General features: G+C 48.6%; 1 protein-coding gene across 1 annotated transcript in view; it reads right to left on the bottom strand.

Moving 5' to 3' along the window:
- Positions 1-247: 247 nt before the first annotated feature.
- Positions 248-18139, bottom strand: part of RSPO4 (R-spondin 4) — a 35213-nt gene continuing 17321 nt past the window's right edge. The window contains exons 2-5 of the mRNA XM_090285248.1: positions 7153-7341; positions 6332-6472; positions 3502-3687; positions 248-417 (exon numbers count right to left, since the gene is read on the bottom strand). Coding sequence (XP_090141374.1) covers positions 314-417; positions 3502-3687; positions 6332-6472; positions 7153-7341 — 620 coding nt within the window. The 3' untranslated portion in view covers positions 248-313. The remainder of the gene's footprint in view (positions 418-3501; positions 3688-6331; positions 6473-7152; positions 7342-18139) is intronic.

The raw sequence follows: 18139 nt of genomic DNA, 5'->3' as shown, positions 1-18139 counted from the left end.
GAGAGAATGAAGAACAGGAAGAAAAATGAAAGAAAAGGAAAAGAAAGGCAGACATACAAGGAAAGTGAGGATGAAAAAGGGAAAGAGGGAGGGAGGACAGGAAGAAAGGACAAAGGAGAAGGAACTAGATATTGAAGAAACACAGGAAATAAAGGAGAAAAAAAGGAAAAGCAGATGACATGAAAAAAAGAGAGGAAGTGGGGGAAAAGAAAGATGAAAGAAAAGCAGCAGCAGCAGCAGCAGCAGCAGCGAGAGAGCAGAAGGGCGAGGGAGGAAACCAGGGGGCTCGGGGGAGGGTGGTCCCGGCGGCCCGTCAGGCTTGTGGGGGGCGGGGCCTCACGTCCAGCTTGAGGTCCATCTTCCTGTCTTTGCGCGGCCGCCGCTCCCTCCGGCCCTTCTTCTGGCTGGGGTTTCTCTCTGCAGCGGGAGCACAGGGCGTGGTTTCTGAGGCCAGTTGGGCCCTGGGTGGCCCCTCAGTCCTGAAAGATGAGGGTGTCCCCCACTTCTCACCAGCAGGGCCCAGAGTAATATTTAGGTTCTCACTGGACAGACACTCCTGTTTGGAGTCTGGACTGTAGGCTAACTGACCCCAAACTGAACACTTCTCTCAGTTCCTCAGGGGCTGAGACGCAGGCTAACCTCCTGAGGAGGCCTGGAGGTTCACATGGGGCGCCCCCGGACTTAGGGTGGCCTTGAGGGGGCGCCCCTGACCCTCCTACATACACTCTGTGGTTTACAGGGATCTTCGCTGGAGACCACGCGTTTCGCCCAGGTCTCCACAGCAACCTCCCCACTCACCTGTGGGCCCCGGCTCGGCCCCTGGAAATAATGACAATCAAAACAATGACGGCAATAACGGGAGTATTTAGCTAGTGGTCCCACACGGCAGCCATGTTGCAAATGCTCTATGTCTGTGAAACTCATGTCCCATATCTCAGATGCAGATCCTGGTGCCATTTTCAGGCGGTACCCAGCTTACCTGGAGGAAACGTCCACATCCTCTCCCTGGCCTGCCTGCCCCTCTCACCCCACCTTCCTGTTCACTTGGCCCCAGTCACTGGCCTCCTCGCTGTTCCTCCAACACAGCCATCCACGCCAGCTCCGCACCTTTGTGCTGGCTGTGCTCCCCGTCCAAATGCTCTCCCCAGTTGCTGTTTAGCACTATTATGATCAGCAGGCGAGAAGACAGAGAGGCGTGGGTGGGAGAGCAAGGCCAGCCCTACGATTCTGGTTTATAGAGTGTCTCCACACCCAGGCCATTCTCATATATTGTTGGGCCCCCATGCTGTCCTCTGAAGGGTGCTGTGTGCCCACTTAAACATGGAGAAACTGAGGCTCAGAGGGTTACTTCCCAAGGTCACGCAGCAAGGAATGAAAGAGCTGCGAGAGGCTGGGGGAAGGTGATTTGATTTCTTGAGTGTCACCTGTGTGCCTGTCTCCCCAGGAGTTGGGGCTTCTCCCTCCTCAGGGCAGATGTAGGGTCATCTCCTCAGACCAGGCTGCCCACTTATGGGGCTCCCTAGACCCATGTTTGAGCCTGCAAGAGTCACAGAAGCTAGATTCCCACTCTAAGCTCCAGGGCTGTGTCAGGCCACAGGGGAGGACAGCATCTGCGGGACAGGGCGAGGGGGTGCCTGAGAGGCCCTGGCCAGCTTTGAAGGTGGGAATATGAGGTGAGTGGCTTTGGGTCTCCATCTCTTCCCTATGCCTGCCTGATGTCTGCCCACCTACCCACCTAGCCTCCCATCCCCTCATCCAACCAATGTTAACTGAGCACCTACTATGTGCTAGGGCCTGTCCTAGGCACTAGAGAGTTGGCTGTAAACAAGGCAGACTAAGAGCTTGCCCTTGCAGGAGATCACAGACACTGAACAACACAAGAATGAGTGCCATCGCTGCAAGGAGATACAAGTGCTATGACGTGGTTTCATGGAGGGCCTCTCTGAGTTGAGACCTGGATGATGCAAGGAGCCTGCAGAAGAGTTGTAAGAATTAAAGGAGTGATATTTACAAAGCATTTAGCACAGTGCCCAGCACATGGTCAGTGCTTATGAATGTTTGCAGCAGCTGCTATTATCATCATCATCATCATCATCATCATCATCTGTGAGAAGAGCTTTCCTCTTTCCATCCCTCTAATCTGCCACCAGCTGTCAGATGCCATGAGAGGTGTGCTTACAGTCACAAGTGCTATAGACCATCTGTCTGCGCGCTTCTCTGGGCCTGGGCCTCTTAGCTTCTCTGGTCCCAACTGCCCATGATGACTCCCACAGGCCCCATTTCTGTTATCTGCACTCCCAACCCAGATACCACAAGTCCTTCTGATACCAGGGATGTCCCTGGGTTCAACTCCTGGCTCTACCATGTCCTAGCTATGTGCCCAGCTGGCCTCATCATTAAGCATGACTTTAGATTCCTCTTGGCACACACACTTAACCTCTCTGGGCCTCAATCTCCTCACCTGTAAAATGAAAATAATAACAATATCTACCTCATAGTGTCATTGTGCAGATTAAATGACTTGATGAGTATAGAGAATCAGCATAGTGCCTGGCACATAGTAGGAGCACAGTTAACATTAGCTAATTCCATATTATTACTACTCATCATTCACATCTTACCTACCATACTCTGCAGCCCCTCTTTTATACATCAGTGGTTCTTAAGAGCTCCCCAGGGGGTATTTTGGATGTCTATGTGATAGTCTTAATTGTCTCAAAGAAGGGGGTTGCAGAGGCATTCAGTGTATGGTCCCTCACAAAGAAGAGTTGTCCCTATCCCATCCAGCTCTCAGGTAGCTGAGAGATCTTCTTGCTCAGAGCCGAACTCCATCTTGCATGTGAATGCCAAGGATGTTTGAACACTTGCCCCATTCACTGACTAGCCTAGGGCTGCCAGGGCCCTGTTAATCAAGAGGTCAGACAGTTCTGTTGACTTTATTAAGAGCTGGTCACCATTAGGGAAATTACATCTCTGACGGCAACACAAACATGCACTTGAGCCCTGACCTTGGCTGTCACCTTTGCCATGACTGTACCTCACTGAGCATGCTCTGTTCTCTGGTGTGCTGGGCCTGGGCACTGCCACAGACACATTTCTTTTGTTTCTCTTTTATACTGTGGTTAGGGCACTATGCTGACTTTTCTTCATAATGACCTGGGCAAGTGGGTTACATTAGCCAGGCATTGTATTTCAGAGTAGTACAGAGAGTGTTCCAAAATCCTTGTGATTAAAAGGCACATGGTCAGTCTGAAAGTGTTGAGAACCCTTGATGTAAAGGACAAACTCGATCTTCCTACTGATCTGGGGCTGACTCGCAGCAAGGATGACTCTCCTTTGAAAGGACACTGGGAGGGCAGTGCTTAGCCCACATGAAGTTGTGGCTAATAGACTTCCAGGTAGCCTTCCATGTGCTCTCTGTGAGACCAGTGTCCCGAGGCCACTCAAAGTAACCTGTGGGCCCTTCCTGCTGTAGCCCTGCATGCCCGGCCTCGTGCTCACCTCCTGGGCAGGGCCTCCGGATGGGACATTTCCTGGACTCGGACAGCACCTGGCAAGTCGCTGCTTCTTCTTGCCCAGCACGGCCTGTCTCTCGTACCCGGCTCTCCAGACCCCAGGCCGAGCCACAGGCCTTCCCATTGTGCATGCAGGGGCTCCAGCTGCCCCAGGGACCCGGCTCACACTCCTCTGTGGGGTGGAGGAAAAGACAGACAGACAGACAGGTGGAGTTAGCTGGCAGGGAGTGTCCTTCAGCTCCAAGGGCAGGGTTTGGGGGGTTCAGTTCCTTCGCATGCATCTCTGCATGCAAGGGACTCAGGATGTACAAAGGGCAGAGGGGAGACATTTAAATTGCTACTTATGAGAGCCTGGGATGAGAGCTATTCTAAAGCATGCACAAGCTGCTGTGGGCTATCATAAAGGGGAAGGCTTCCCCGAGGAGGTGACACAGAGGCTAAGGGGAGAGAGTAGTTCGCTGTGAGGAGAAGGAAGGGAATGCACCCCAGGCAGGCAGGCGCAGCCCTGGGGCTTGGAAAACCATGTTTGAGAGACACCACAGCCAGAGTGGGGGCAGAGTGAGGGTCTGGGAGGGGAAGGACAGGAGAAGAGACCAGAAGGTTGACTGAATGGTCCTCAAAGCCAGGACACGGGTTTTGAACTTGATCATGTGTCATTGATCAGCTGTAGAAGGCAGAAGCTATGCAGTGCTGTTGTGAGGAAAAATTAGGTATGGACATTAAGGCTTTAGTAGGGAGTAATTAAAAAATATATATATATATATATAAGATGTATATTCTTTCACATTTGGTGCTTGTAAGAGCCCCCAAGAGGTAGCAGAGAATGGAGGAACTGTTAACAACCCCATTTTGGAGATTAGGATATTGAGGCTTAAAGCAGGGGAGGGGCTGGCTAAGGGAACAGAGCAGGGGCTCACGCAACAGAACACAGCAGGTTTAACATCCCATAGGGTCCGGAACTGGGCCTCCAGACCTTAGAACAATATCCTCCTCCTAGATGTTTTCTTTTGACAAGCAAAGACTGAGCACCTACTGCATGCCAGGTGCTGTGCTGGGTGCTGAGATGCAGCAGGAACAAAGCACACCTGGCTCTGCCTCCTGAGTTCACATCTGGAGAAGTCAGGCTGAAGGGCAGGAGGCTCATGCAGTAATGGGAGAAGTACAGGCAGCTGTAGGAGCCCAGAGGCAGTGCAGGTCCCAGCCTGGGGGATGGGAAGACTTCCTGGAGGAGGAGACTCCTGACCTGAGTCTTGAAGTGGGTGTGGGGAGGATAGCCAGGCTCAGGGAGGGGCAGGAAGCAGAAGTGCTCCAGGTGGAAGGACTAACCCCTGCAAAGTCTCTTGGAGAACTTGGCCTTGGCACTGGCCTAGAACTGGGGAAGTTGGAGTATAAATTCAAATGGAGAGAAAAAAAAAATGATGGGGTAGGGAGGCTGGCAGATAGGGACCGGATTGCACAGGGCCTGGGAGGGCTCTCCCTGAGGACAATGAGAGCCACTGAAGGGCCTTGAGCCGAAGAAAAACCAGATCATACTGTCATTTTGGAATAATCACTCTGACTGCTCAGATGAGAGCCAGCATGGACTGGAGGCAGTGAGACCTGAGACAGGTATACAGGCAGGAGGCTGTGGCCAGCATCCCGGTGATGCGCAGTGTGGGGAGCAAGAGATGTGTAGGGGTGGAGTGGGGAGAAGGGGGCGGGTAGGGGTAGGGTGGGTTTGGGGGCTTTATTCTGAATCATTTCCACCCCTCCAAAGTTCTTTTGGCCACCTGACATCTGTATTTATTTTTGTATGTCTCTTCTGTTTCCCCAGCAAAATGATACATCCACGAGGGCAGAGGCTTTGCCTGTTTTGTTCATTAATATGTCCCCAGCTCCTCAGAAATTGCATGGCACATAGCAGATGCTCTAACAAATATTTCTTGGCAAAGAATGAGCAGATTGGATTGGATGTAGGTTAAGAGAGGAGGGTCATTAATGATGCTCATATCTCCAGCATGGGCAGAATGGGTCACGAAGCTGGTTATTGACAGAGGAAGAACCAGGCCGAGGGAGGGGAGGGAGGGAAGGAGACATCCAGAGGGCAGGTGTGGAAGTGGTCTGGTGCTCAGGGAGGGATGTGGCCAGGGACAGTGAGTTAGGAGCCACCAGCGTTTGGAATGACTGTCAACATAAGCCCAGAGGGAATGTGTGGGCAGAGATACATGATTCAGGTGAGAACACCAGGAATGGGCTCATGTAAGGACAGATCACAGAAGAAGAGCTTCCACAGGAGTCTGAAAAGGATCAGTGGGGAAAACAGAGCAGTAATAATAATGACAGCTGATATGTCATGTATAATAATGACATGTAACAAGCACTTCCTGTATACTTAGTCACTGAATTAAGTGCTTCAAATTTTATTAATTGCTTTAATCCTCATAACAACCCTCCCCCATGAAGTAGGTTCTATGTTCCATGGTAATTTTTTTTAATGTTTGGACAAACCGAGGGACAGAGAGCTTAAATAACTTGCTCAAGGTCACTAATTTTAGAGCTAGGATTTGAAACCAGGTCAGTCTTATGCCAAAATCAGTGCTCTTCTGTACTCAGCTGCCTCCCTTGGTAATAACCATGATGCCAATGTTGGTAGTAATAGTAATCATAATGATGGTTTTAGCAGACTGAAGGATTCCTATGTATACCTGGCATGGTGGTGCTGGGCCTGCCATCCTTGTGACATTCTACTATGATTTCTTCCAGGTCTCCTGACACCCTCACCAACCCCTGCTCCAGGGAGAAAGGGGAACGGGAGGGATGAGGAGGCCCCCACTCACCCTGGCACTCCCGTGTGCTCTGCTGAGCTGCAGTGCCCAGTGGGCAGGTGGGCAGACACTTTCCCTTGTACAGGTAAAACCGCCTCTTGCACTGGATGCAGAAGTCCTGGCTGAAGCAGCTCTCACACGTGGCCCCACATTCTGAAATAGAGCCAGGACCACCCCTGGTGAGGATGGCTGGCCAGGAAGAGGGTGTTCTGGGACACTGAGGTGGGAAGGCCTCTGAGGAGTCCCAGGCCCTGTAGCACTGGAGGCAGGATTCAGGGTCTCCTTTGAAGCCCAGACTTGATCAAGGTCCAGCTGGGTTGCATTCAAGGAGAACTTCCTTTCTCATTTAAACTGAGGCCCAGTAGGGGCAGGGAATGAGTCCAAGGTAACATGGCTATTTGTATTTAAAGCTGAAGCTCAGAAAGGGCAAGTGACTTGCCTAAAGTCACACAGCAAGTCTGGAGTAGGAGTGAGGACTCCCTGCTCCATTTCCATCAGAGCTCAGAGGTGGTCATGATTTGTCTCAAGTCACAGCAAAAATTAGAGATAGAAATTAGGACTCCTTTTCTCATTTGAGCTAGGCTCAGAAGGGTGAGTAATATTACCAAGTCCACACAGCAAACTAGGGCAGAGGTGAAGTTTCTCTGCTTTCACCAGAGAAGGTACTGACTTTCTTAGGGCTTTAGAGCCAGCCTGAAACCAAGCAAGTATCTGAGACTGGGTTCAGGCATTCGCCTACTTCCCCTGTGGCTGTGTTGGGGTAAGAGATGGGATATGGGCCAGAGGTGCCTAGGAGCCCAACACTAGCACGGGACAAGGGAGGAGCCACGTACTTTTGCATCTGTTGACCTCCTGGCCGCGGACGCCGAAATAGCCGGGGGGACAGTCATGCACACATTTGCCGTACTGGCGGATACCTTCTCGGCGGATGAACAGGAAGAGCCTCTGCTGGCAGGTGGAGCAGCCATTCTCCTCTGAGCAAATGACACAGCCTGTGCAGTTGCCCCCCAGACCAGTGCCTACTGCCAGCCAGACCAGGGTGAAGGATGAGGGAGAGGGAGAGAAAGATGGTCAAACCATATGTGTGAGCAAGTCACACAGTCTCGCTGGGATAGTTACTGAGCACATACCCACTACACAAATGACTACATTTCCCAGCTTCCCTTGCAACTAGGAGCAGTCATGTGATCAAAAGCAGCCGTTTGGCCTCTGGGAGCCCCACATATCCTGCTGATAACTCCCAGTGCTGTTGCTTACATTTGGGATCCCTGACTGACCCAGCTGGCTCATATGGAGGTAACTGATGCTCCTGGGAAGAGAAATTGCCACAGGGAGCAGAGTAAAAGTTTGTGTGTTTCCGAAGCTGTAGACCCGGCAGGACCTGCAGCTAGAGAGAAAGTGCGATGTTGTGAGACGGATTTCCAGGGCCAGAGAGAGGACATCAACTGAGAAGTGAATAGAGCCTAGACCTCCCACCCTATTGACAACCATCTTAAGTTCTGATGACATCAAAGGCTGGCAAGGATGAGAGGAAATGTCCATCCTGATAGGAGCGTATACTTTGGAGAAAAATCTAGCAGCACCTAATAATAAATTTGAGGATGTGCTTCTGTTATAAACCTTGAGCAGTGGTTCTCAAACTCTAGCCGGCATCAGCATCTCCTGGAGAGCTTCTTACAACACAGATCACTGAGTTCTACCCTGGAGTGCCTGATTCTGTAAGTCTGAGGTGGGGCCTGAGAACCTGCATTTGTAACAGATACCCAGGTGATGCTAATTCTGCTGGTCCAGGGAACCATTAACTTGTGTATGTGCACAAACAGACATGTATAAAGGTGCTTATTGCAACATTAACAGTTGCAAAAATCCAATAACCGTCTATCAAAATACGTAAATACATTGTGGTATAGTCATATACCACAGTCATAAACCACATATATGACCCAGCTGTGATGAATGACAGAGGCAGTTACAGTTGTCTTCATGGCTACATCTCAAAGACAGTGCCGAGAGCAAAAAACCAAGTTGTACAATGAATCATACAGTAAGAAACCATTTATATCAAGTTCAACGATGTGCAAAACAATATTTTGTAACATTTATTATATATAAAATTTGTATTAAGAGTAAAAGACATATAAGGGACTGATAAACACTAAATTTTGGATTTAACACCTCTGAGGTGAGAGGTGGGGAAAGAAATTGGGGAAGAAAGCAGGGAACTTCACTCATATATATAATATTTAATACCTTAAAATCTAAAGCAAATATGACAATGGCAAGGCTGCCAAATACACAAGTTTTCATTATATTATGTTTTATTTTTAAAAAATTTACCATTTTTAAAGTGTATTTTGTTGATAATGTTGTTACAGTAGTCCCATTTTTTCCCCCTTTGCTCCCCTCTGCCCAGTAACCCCCTTCCCTCCAGCAATCCTGCCCCCCCCATGGGTTCATATAAGTTCATTCCATGGGTTGTGCATATAAGTTATTTAGCTTCACCCCTCTCTATGTTATTAACTTCCCCCTGTCTAGTTTGTACCAACCAATTATGCTTCTTAATCCCTGCACCATTTCCCCATTTCTTCCCCTTCCAGCTGATAACCCTACAAATGATCCCCATACCTATGATTCTGTTCCTATTCTGGTTTGCTTAGTTGGATTTTGTTCCTATTTTTTAGATTCAGTTGTTGATAGTTGTGAGTATGTTGTCATTTTAATGTTCATAATTTTGGTCTTCTTTTTCTTAAGTAAGTTTCTTTCACATTTCATATAATAATGGCTTGGTGATGATGAGCTCCTTTAGCTTTACCTTGTCTGGGAAGCACTTCATCTGCCCTTCCATTCTAAATGATAGCTTTACTCAATAGAGTAATCTTGGTTGTAAGTCCTTGCTTTTCATCACATTGAATACTTCTTGCCAGTCCCTTCTTGCCTGCAAAGTTTCTTTTGAGAAATCAGCTGATAATCTTATAGGCACCCCTTTGTAGGTAACTCTCTGCTTTTCTCTTGCTGCTCTTAAGATTCTCTCTTGACCTTGAACCTTTGGCATTTTAATTATGTGTCTTGGTGTGGTCCTTTTTCGGTCTAGCTTGTTTAGGACTCTCTGTACTTCCTGGACTTGTATGTCTATTTCCTTCACCAAATTTGAGGAGTTTTCCTTCTTTAATTTCTCATATAAGTTTTCAATTTCTTGCTCTTCCTCTTCTCCTTCTGGCACCTCTATAATTCAGATATTGACATGTTTAAAGTTGTCCCAGAGGTTCACAAGCCTCTCCTCATTTTTTTTCAATTTTTGTTTCCTCATTCTGTACTGGTTGACAGTTCTTTTTCTTCTTTATGTTCCAAATCATTGATTTGAACTCCAGTTTCCTTCCCTTCACCATTGGTTTTGTGTGGATTTTCCTTTGTTTCACTTAGCATAGCCTTCACTTCTTCCCTTATGCATTTGCCATACTTAAGCATATCTGTCAAGCCTGTGAGCATCTTTATCTCCAGTGTTTTGAACTCTTCATCTGTTAGGTTGGCTATCTCCTCGTCCCTTAGTTCTCCCACTGGAACATTGATCCGTTCCCTCTCTTGGGCCATACTTCTCTGTCTCCTCATCTTGACAGGCTCCTGTCTTTGTTTGCCTTTGTATCTTAGGTAGAGCTGTCGCTCCTGTTATCTTGTAAGGGGCGGAGCCTTGGGGATTCATCAGTACAGGGTGACCTGTTTCACCATGTTGTGGCACTGTTGGGGGGTTGGGGTCTGAGAGGGAACAATGCCACCTGCTCAGCCCTTGCCCCTTTTCCAGGCACTTCTCCCACTTCTGTATGGGACTGGCGCCTCTCTAGCAGTTGCCCTGGCTGTCATTCCCAGAGTGGGTGAGTCTGTGGATGTTCTAGGACCGGTGGGTCCTTTTAAACAAGCAGACTCTGCTGAGAGACTAGCAGTTTCTTCCTCTGACCCAACCTCCACTGGTTTGCACAGTCAAAAGCAATGAAGCTTTATTTTCCTCGGAGCTGGGACTGTGAGATGCGTGGTCTGGTCTGGTGCTGGGAGCGCTCCCCAGGTGTCCCTCCTGACTTTTAAAAATGTGTGACTGTACTTTCTGCCGGCCTACCGCTGCTGCTGCTGCTGCTGCTGCTGCTGCTGCTGCTGCTGCTGCTGCTGCTGCTGCCGCCGTCACCACACCTCGTCCTCTACACCCTGGCTCTGCCCCTCCTACCTGTCTGGATGAGTATTTCTTCTTTATATCTTTGTTTGCTAGACTTCCATGCAGCTTGGTTTTCTGGAACTTCTGGTTGTCTCTAGTTTTGAGGTAGTTGTATTCCTTCTTAGTTGTGGAGGGAGATGCAATGTGTCTGTCTAGGCCTCCATCTTGGCCAGAAGTCCCCCTTATTTTTTATTCTTGATTGTAGGTTGGAAATATTTCATCATAAAGTATATTAAAAAAAAACAAAAAACATTTAGACCCATTGTGTCCTGGGGTGGGGGTGGGGTAAAGAACTACAGTCTTTCTGCTCCTCCTCCTGCCAGCTCCCAAGCACTGGCCCATCCTGAAGCTCAGGTCTGGAGCAGGGGAAGGTTACAGAATTCTGAGAGCAGTGGAGACCTGCACTCCTGAGCACTATGCTACCTGTTCCCATGTCCATTCTCTCTCTCCTCCTCAGTAACAGAACCCTGATTTTTAGCAGAATTTATGTCTGTCAAGAACAAAGACTACATTTCCCAGACTTCTTTGCAGTTGTGTGTGGTCATGTGTCTAAGTTCTGGCCAATGGACTTTAAGTGGGAGTGCCTTGTGCCACGTCCAGGAAATGCCCCTCAAAGGAAGGGCAGGGCTATTCTTTTCCCTTTCTTCCTTCCAGCTGGGAGGCTGAGGACTAGGTATCTGAAACCATGGCAGATGACAGGTGACAGAGGGACCTGACAGCACAGCCGTACCAACCCAGGACTGTCTATCTCGGATTCTTTTATTGGAGAGAGAGGAAAGTGTTGTCTCTCCTATTTAGGTCATTGGGCCTTTCTGACAGATACTGAGGGACTAAATGATAATGACTGATGGTGTCACAGCTGGGCACAAAGGGATGTCATTGGAGACTAGGGTGCCTCTCCTCAGTGCCTGAGCACTGTTTAAGTGCCCCTCACCTGAGATACCACTCCAACAACAAAGGGCAAAGGGACCCTCAATTGGCTTGAAATGATCTCTGTTATTTGGCAGGAAAGGAGTTCAGATTAGAAATTATGTTCAATTACAGAAAAACAAAATGGTATTTCCTGCAAACTGAGTTTGTGGACTGAGACTTATACCCTGAGAGGGGTGTTGTTGCCCATTTTGCAGCTGAGAAAACAGGCATAAAGAGCTGAAATGATATGCCCAGGGTCCCACAGAATCAGTGGGGCAGGGACCATGTCAGTAGGCCCTCCACAGCCCCCTGGAACACTAATTTAGGCCCTCCTCTGTGCCAGGCCAAGCCTGGGGCCTCAGGGGTGAACCACACACAGCACTGCCATTACAGGACCTCATGGGAGAACTGTAGCCTGCAGAAGTGACTGATGGCAACACAGATGGGGACAAAGCAAAACTCTAAATAACCACTGTCGCTCAGGAAAGCTTGGGAACCACTCAGCCGAACCCCTGCAGTTTCAGTAAGGAACCTGAGGCCACAGGGGTGGCCCCAAGTCAGGCAGCCAACAGCAAAGAAGCCCCAACTGGAGCTACAGCATTAATGTTTGTATTTCGACAGTTTGAAGACAAAAGAACCCAACAAGGACCCTCCCCTTGACCTCGGACAGTGTCAGGGTGTATGTGTACATTTGTATGTGCATACAAGAATACACCATGGATCTCAATTAGCATCTTTCAACCCCAGGTCTTTGAAGAAATGTGGCTCTGCCTTGGTCCTGGCGTTTGGCTAGGGTGCCCTCTAGTGCCTCTATATTGTAATGGCACCTCTGACATTTTGAGTTCTGATAGTCTCACACTGGGTTTTCCTCACATCTCTATAACCAGTTAAAAACAGCAATGCTGTTTTCCTCCATCCCCAAGGTCATGGATGTAGAGAGTTAAATGCCAATGTTATGAGTAATAAGTAATGACAACTAGGGTTTGTATAATGTGGCTTTAGAAATATCCAAGCTTAACGGTTCTTAAATTTGACTGCACAAGAATCCCCAGGGAAGCTTATAAAGTGTTTGGTGTGGACCCAGGAATGTACATTTTAGCAAGTCCAAAACTAATGTAATAGGCATTTTGGAAGTGTCCTCCTCACTCACAATCTCTTTTCTCCGAGAACTGGCCCCAGCAACCACGCGTGTACTGTGTGCCCCAGTTCCTTGGTGGATGACTGAACCAGGGACTCGCAGCTCATGTGGACTGGGCCAGTTAGACTGTGTATCTTGAGAACTTTGACTCTGAATTGGCAGACAATGGTCTAGGCTGGCCTCTTGACCTAAGAACATTTGCAGGAGGGCAGGGCGGCTCATTCTGGTGCACATGTGTGACAAGCTTTGGTGAGCATTAGCATCTGTGGCCCCTCTTTGCTAACAGAGGCTCCATCCGTTTGCACTCCCTGAATCTGAGGGTCACATGGAGCCATCTCTACCCAGATGTGCTTGGCCGATCAGAGCATCAGGTCCCCTTGACTGTATCGTGGGTTCAGACAGAGACATGTATCTCAGCATGAGCTAGTCTTGCTTGGGGTGTTTTTTTTTTTTTTTTTTTTTAGTCAGTGAGTGTGTGTGTGTTCTTTTCTACTCTGTTTGTATTTGGGAGGATGTAGATCACAGCTGGTAGGCACCAGATGAGGGGAGAGTGTCCCAAGAATAGAGGCTACACAGCAACAGCAGAGCCACGAGATTGGCTGTGCACCTGGATCCACTCCCTGGGGGTGGGGTCCATAAATTTTCTTATTTTCTCAAGCTACTTTGAGTTAGGTTTTCTGTCACTTTCAACCAGAAGACTTCCGACCTCCACAGAAACAGAGAGAGAGAGAGAGAGAGAGAGAGAGAGAGAGAGAGAGAGAAATCAGATGCAGAGAGAGAACAGCAAGCAGAAACCTCATGGGCCCCAAAATATTGAGTTTTTGACCACCTTCCACACTCAGGTTCCAGTCCCCCTGAGGCTTGGCTCACCCCATAGGTCCCCCAAAAGTCACATTTTCACTTGAGCTAGCTCTTCTCCTGTCAGCTTACAACCAATAGGATGTAGCTTGCCAGAGAGGACACAATCATGGTGGAGCAGGGGTGCCTCAGCAAGGACAAAGGGCCTGCGGTACCACCACCATGGCATCCCAAGGGGCATTAGGTTCTAGGGAGCATGCTCTGAAAACCCCTGGGTCCTTCTACACCTCACCTGGATCCTGGCCTTCATTGCTGCCCTCTTCCAGCTCAGATGCATGTTTCTAAATGAAAGCATTGGAGTTCTAATGGCTACCTCCCTGAGTTTTCTTGGGGCACCAGAGGGGATGGAACCACTTGTGATTTCCCTTAACAACTGTTTCCTGTAATCGAGACCATCCTTCCCCAGCCAAAATGCCAGTTGGACCAACAAGTATGGCCCTGTGTTACTCCATCAGCTGGCGGGGGTGGGGTGGGGTTGGGGAATGACATCTGAGTCACTTTGCCTTTCCAACTACCTGGGGGTTGAGTTGAAACTTGGATGTCCATGTTAGGGACAATGATAGCAGAATTCATCATGTCAGGCTGGGCAATTTACAAAGGGATACAGGCTTAAAACAACTCTGAATGCATGCAGTAGCCCAGTATTGAATGATTCATTCATTCATTCATTCATTCATTCATCCATCCATCCCTTCATTCAACAAGTAGTTACTGAGGCACTACTCTGTGTCAAGTCCAGGTGGGGAGCAGTGTGCTCATGGGCAAAGGACTTTAACTGTCTGAGCATCAGTTATTCTAACTGTTAAAAGGGGTAATAATGCTTATCTTGCAAGGTTGTTGTGATTAAAGGAAACAGTGCATGGGGAACTTTTAGCTTACAGCCCTGCACACAGCAGACCCTTGATAAATCATCTGTTATGATATTGAAGCAGATGACATGTTTTCTGCCCTCAAAAATCTAAGGGCATGTGTATGGTAAGGTGCCCATGTTCTAATCCAGGCTCTATCATTCGCTGAGTGACCTTGTACAAGTACTCTAATCTCTGTGGGCCTCAGCTTCCCAATCTGTAAAATTGTGACAGCAATTCCTAACCTCTTGGATCTTGTTACGAGGTGTGTGCAGATGAACCAGCAAGTGCCTGGCACATAGTAGGTGTTCTCCATAAATGTAAGTTCCTTTTCTGTCCCCGCACTGTCATGACACATGATGGGATTGTAAACCCACATTTGGACACTCCTCCCCTTTCACAGGTGAGCAAACAGAAGCCAGAGACGTTGGTGGCCAGCAATTACCAACTGCCATCGCCAGGGAAATGGTCTGTCATCCTTGGGACAGTGAAGGGCTCAGGGCAGAGATGCGAGGAGATAAATTTGGTCTTGAGCGAAAGGCAGGTTATTCTTCCTGCTGGGATCTGGGAATGACTTGTGCTCTTCAAATGATGGTTTCCAACCTCAGGGCGACCCACATAGTGGGCAACAGAAGTCAATGGCTCAGCGTTTGCAAATGACCTCTGTTTTTTCAATTTGGGGATTTGGAGTAGATCCAGGGTTGCCGCCCACCCACCTTTACTCTGAGAGTTTTCCTTGAGGGGGTCAAAAGGCACAGGGTGGCATCCAAGACCCTGAAAAGTATACTTTCTCGCAGACAGGTTCATCTGCTTGGCAGCCCAGAGCAAGTCTGTCACTGAAAAAGCCTCAATACCCAAGTGAGGAACATCAGCCCCACACTTAAATGAAACAAAACAAAACAAAACAAAACAAAACACAACTCCCACTCAGCAATTTGGATAGATTGCCAACATTTTAAAAAAGCAACTTTCACATAAAAAGCTGGTATTTGGGCTTTTCTGGAAAAGGTCAGAATATCTGCCAACACTGGGCCTGCATTCCTGCAAGGCAATAATTGGTTGGAGTTACACAGATGGGGCAAATGCACTCCAGTTTGCTGCAGTCCCCACTGCTCCCTAGTATCCCTGCCACTGAGGGCAAAGGTCAGCTGCTATGTATTATTATCCTTGAGCTGCTGTTTCTCTTCCATTCACTTCACTACTTCATGTTGGAAGACCACATGGCACAGGGGTTCTTACACTAGGGCATGCGTCAGACTCACCTGGAGAGCTTGTTAACACAGAGATCGCTGTGCCTCCTCCCAGGGCCATACTTTAAGAGTAGAGAAGGGTTAAGAGTCAGATTGCTTGGGTTCAAATCCTAGCTCTGCTCCTTATCCTTGCCCACGTGATGTAGAACTAGTACCTTAACGTCTCTGAGCTTCAATTTTTCCCTCTATAAAACAGGAATCATATTGGCTGACCCGACAGATACTGTTGTGGGGACTTGAGCAAGCCTGACACTTAACGAGGGTCTCAGTAATATTACTGTCACTGCCTGTGGTGCCCCTATGGGTGTTTGCAATCCTGGACTTACTTTGGCAGTCAGTCTAGAACTTTTTATTTTGATGTTCACATTTTAGGGGATAGAGTTTCTTCATAACCGGGGTGTGCCCAGAGAAGTGTGTCTTGCATGAGAACATCATGTGTCACTGTGGACTGAGGATTTAACACAGCTGGCCCGAAGGACCCCCTGGGGGGTGAGAAGGATGGGGAAAGAGAAAGACACCACTGCCTTCTGCCCCAGGGTCATGTAACCTGGGGAGGGACAGGCCCTGCTCTGTCCTTGGGAAGGACCCAGAACTATGTAGGGGGGCCACACGCAGGGAGTGCTGGGAAGTGTATCCTCTAATTCCTGCCTGGTAGTGGGGGGATGCTATCACCAATGACCAGAGGAAATAAACAACATCTGGGCTCCCCCCTGCCTACTCGGGTGCCACATATGGAAGGCAGTCACTACCACGGGAGGATGGCTCAGAGGATCCCCAGCACTTTCCTGCCTAGGGGGAAGATTGCACCATTCCCAGCAAGAGATGGGTCCCAAAGATCACTCCTGACTTCAAGACTCCTGGGGGATTCAGGGCTAGGGGTGTCCGGCTCACCATACTCTTTTGAGTGCTCAGGAGGAGACATAGAGGGTCTCACATTCAGCAGAATGTTGAGGTGATCTTGACTTTGGGGCTTGACAAACCACTACATCCAGGCTGGGTGATATAAGGCAAGTGCCTTCACTACTCTGAACCTCAGTCTTCTCTTCCGCAAAATGAGGACAATAGTAGCGATCACCTCCCTGGGACTTGTGAGGATGATGTGAACTCATCCAGGCAAAGTGCTTTGCACAGCTCACGGCAGATGAATAAGCACTATTTTATTACTTGACTCATGGGAGATAAATGGGAGACACCCAAAGGTGCTCCCTCGAGGGCTGGGGCTCAGCTTAGCTTGATCTCCTTCAAATATCCATAGCCTTGTACATTGTAGGTACCTACTATTTCTTTAAAAAATTTTATTTATTTATTTATTTATTTATTTATTTATTTATTTATTTATTTTTAGGAAGAGGGGAAGGGAGGGAGAAAGAGAGGGAGGGAAACATCAGTGTGTGGTTGCCTCTTGTGCACTCCTAACTGGGGACCTTGCCTGCAACCCAGGCACGTGCCCCGACTGGGAATCAAACCAGTGACCCTTTGGTTCACAGGCCAGTACTCAATCCACTGAGCCACACCAGCCAGGGCCTACTATTTCTTAAATGAATGAATAAATGATGGCTTAATAAACGTTTTCAACAACTGTTCTGAGGGAAGCTGCAGTCTAGTTGGGAGGACCAAGATCACACAGTGCAAAGAAAGCTGATAACATCTGCCCAGTGTTGCTCAGAGCCAAGTGAAGGAGAGGCAGAGGTGGCGATGGGAGCAGGACTAGTTTGTGTAGGAGGAGGAGAGGTTTCTAAGAGAGGTGAGTACAAGATGGCATCTGAGTTGGTACCAGGCAGGGAGGGAGCTTGGGTAAAGGAGCAGATGGCGACCCCCTGTTAAGGTGTCAATACATGACTGTCAAGGGGTGAATGGATAAGACCCTCAGAATATAATAATAATAGGCACACATCCAAAATGGAGACTTTGTATCCTTTGCCCTCCAAACTTGCATTTCCGTCTGTCATAGCCAATGGTCACTGTACTCAGTCAAAAGCCTTGGAGTCATCCTGCCTCTACTCTTTCCCTCATAACCTACATGCAGTCTATCAGAAATTGGTCCATTCCACCTCTGAAATATGTCCAGGATCTGACCACTTCTCTCTACTTCTGGTGCTGTCGCCCTGCCCCCTGCCCCCTGTGTATCACCTACAAAGACCTGGAGCCCCCCCAACCCTGCTCCTGCATGAACACGTTCTCCCCCTCTCTCCCAATTACTCTCCATGCTCCTGCCACACTGGTCTCATCCTTGCTGTTCTTCAAACACACCAAGACCACTCTTACCTCAGGGCCTTTGTACTTGTTCTTCCCTCTGCTTGGAATGCCCTTCCCCCATTCATCCTCAAGGCTCACCCCTCAGGTCTCTGCTGGAATGCCCCCTTCCTAGGAGACCTCCCTCACTACTGTACCTGAAGTAGCCCTTCCCCTCATCCCCCCTCAGCCTGCTTTGTTCTTCTTCATTTGTTCCCACCTGACACACGGTATATTTAAGTTTTTAGTGTCTATTTCTCCCCACTGACAGGTGAGTTCCAAGGAAGGATAAACCAAGCACCCTACGCAGACTCTTCAGCACATGGCTTTGCTCATTGAAGGTATCCTGGCAAATGTTGCATATCACAGCCTCATTTTTTGATA

Source organism: Furipterus horrens, unplaced genomic scaffold (genome assembly GCF_987537825.1).
Source record: "Furipterus horrens unplaced genomic scaffold, mFurHor1.1.pri manual_scaffold_8, whole genome shotgun sequence".
In the NCBI taxonomy this organism is placed as follows: domain Eukaryota; kingdom Metazoa; phylum Chordata; class Mammalia; order Chiroptera; family Furipteridae; genus Furipterus; species Furipterus horrens.
The sequence above is the reverse complement of the archived record's forward strand: the minus strand, read 5'-3'. Positions and strand labels throughout refer to the sequence as shown.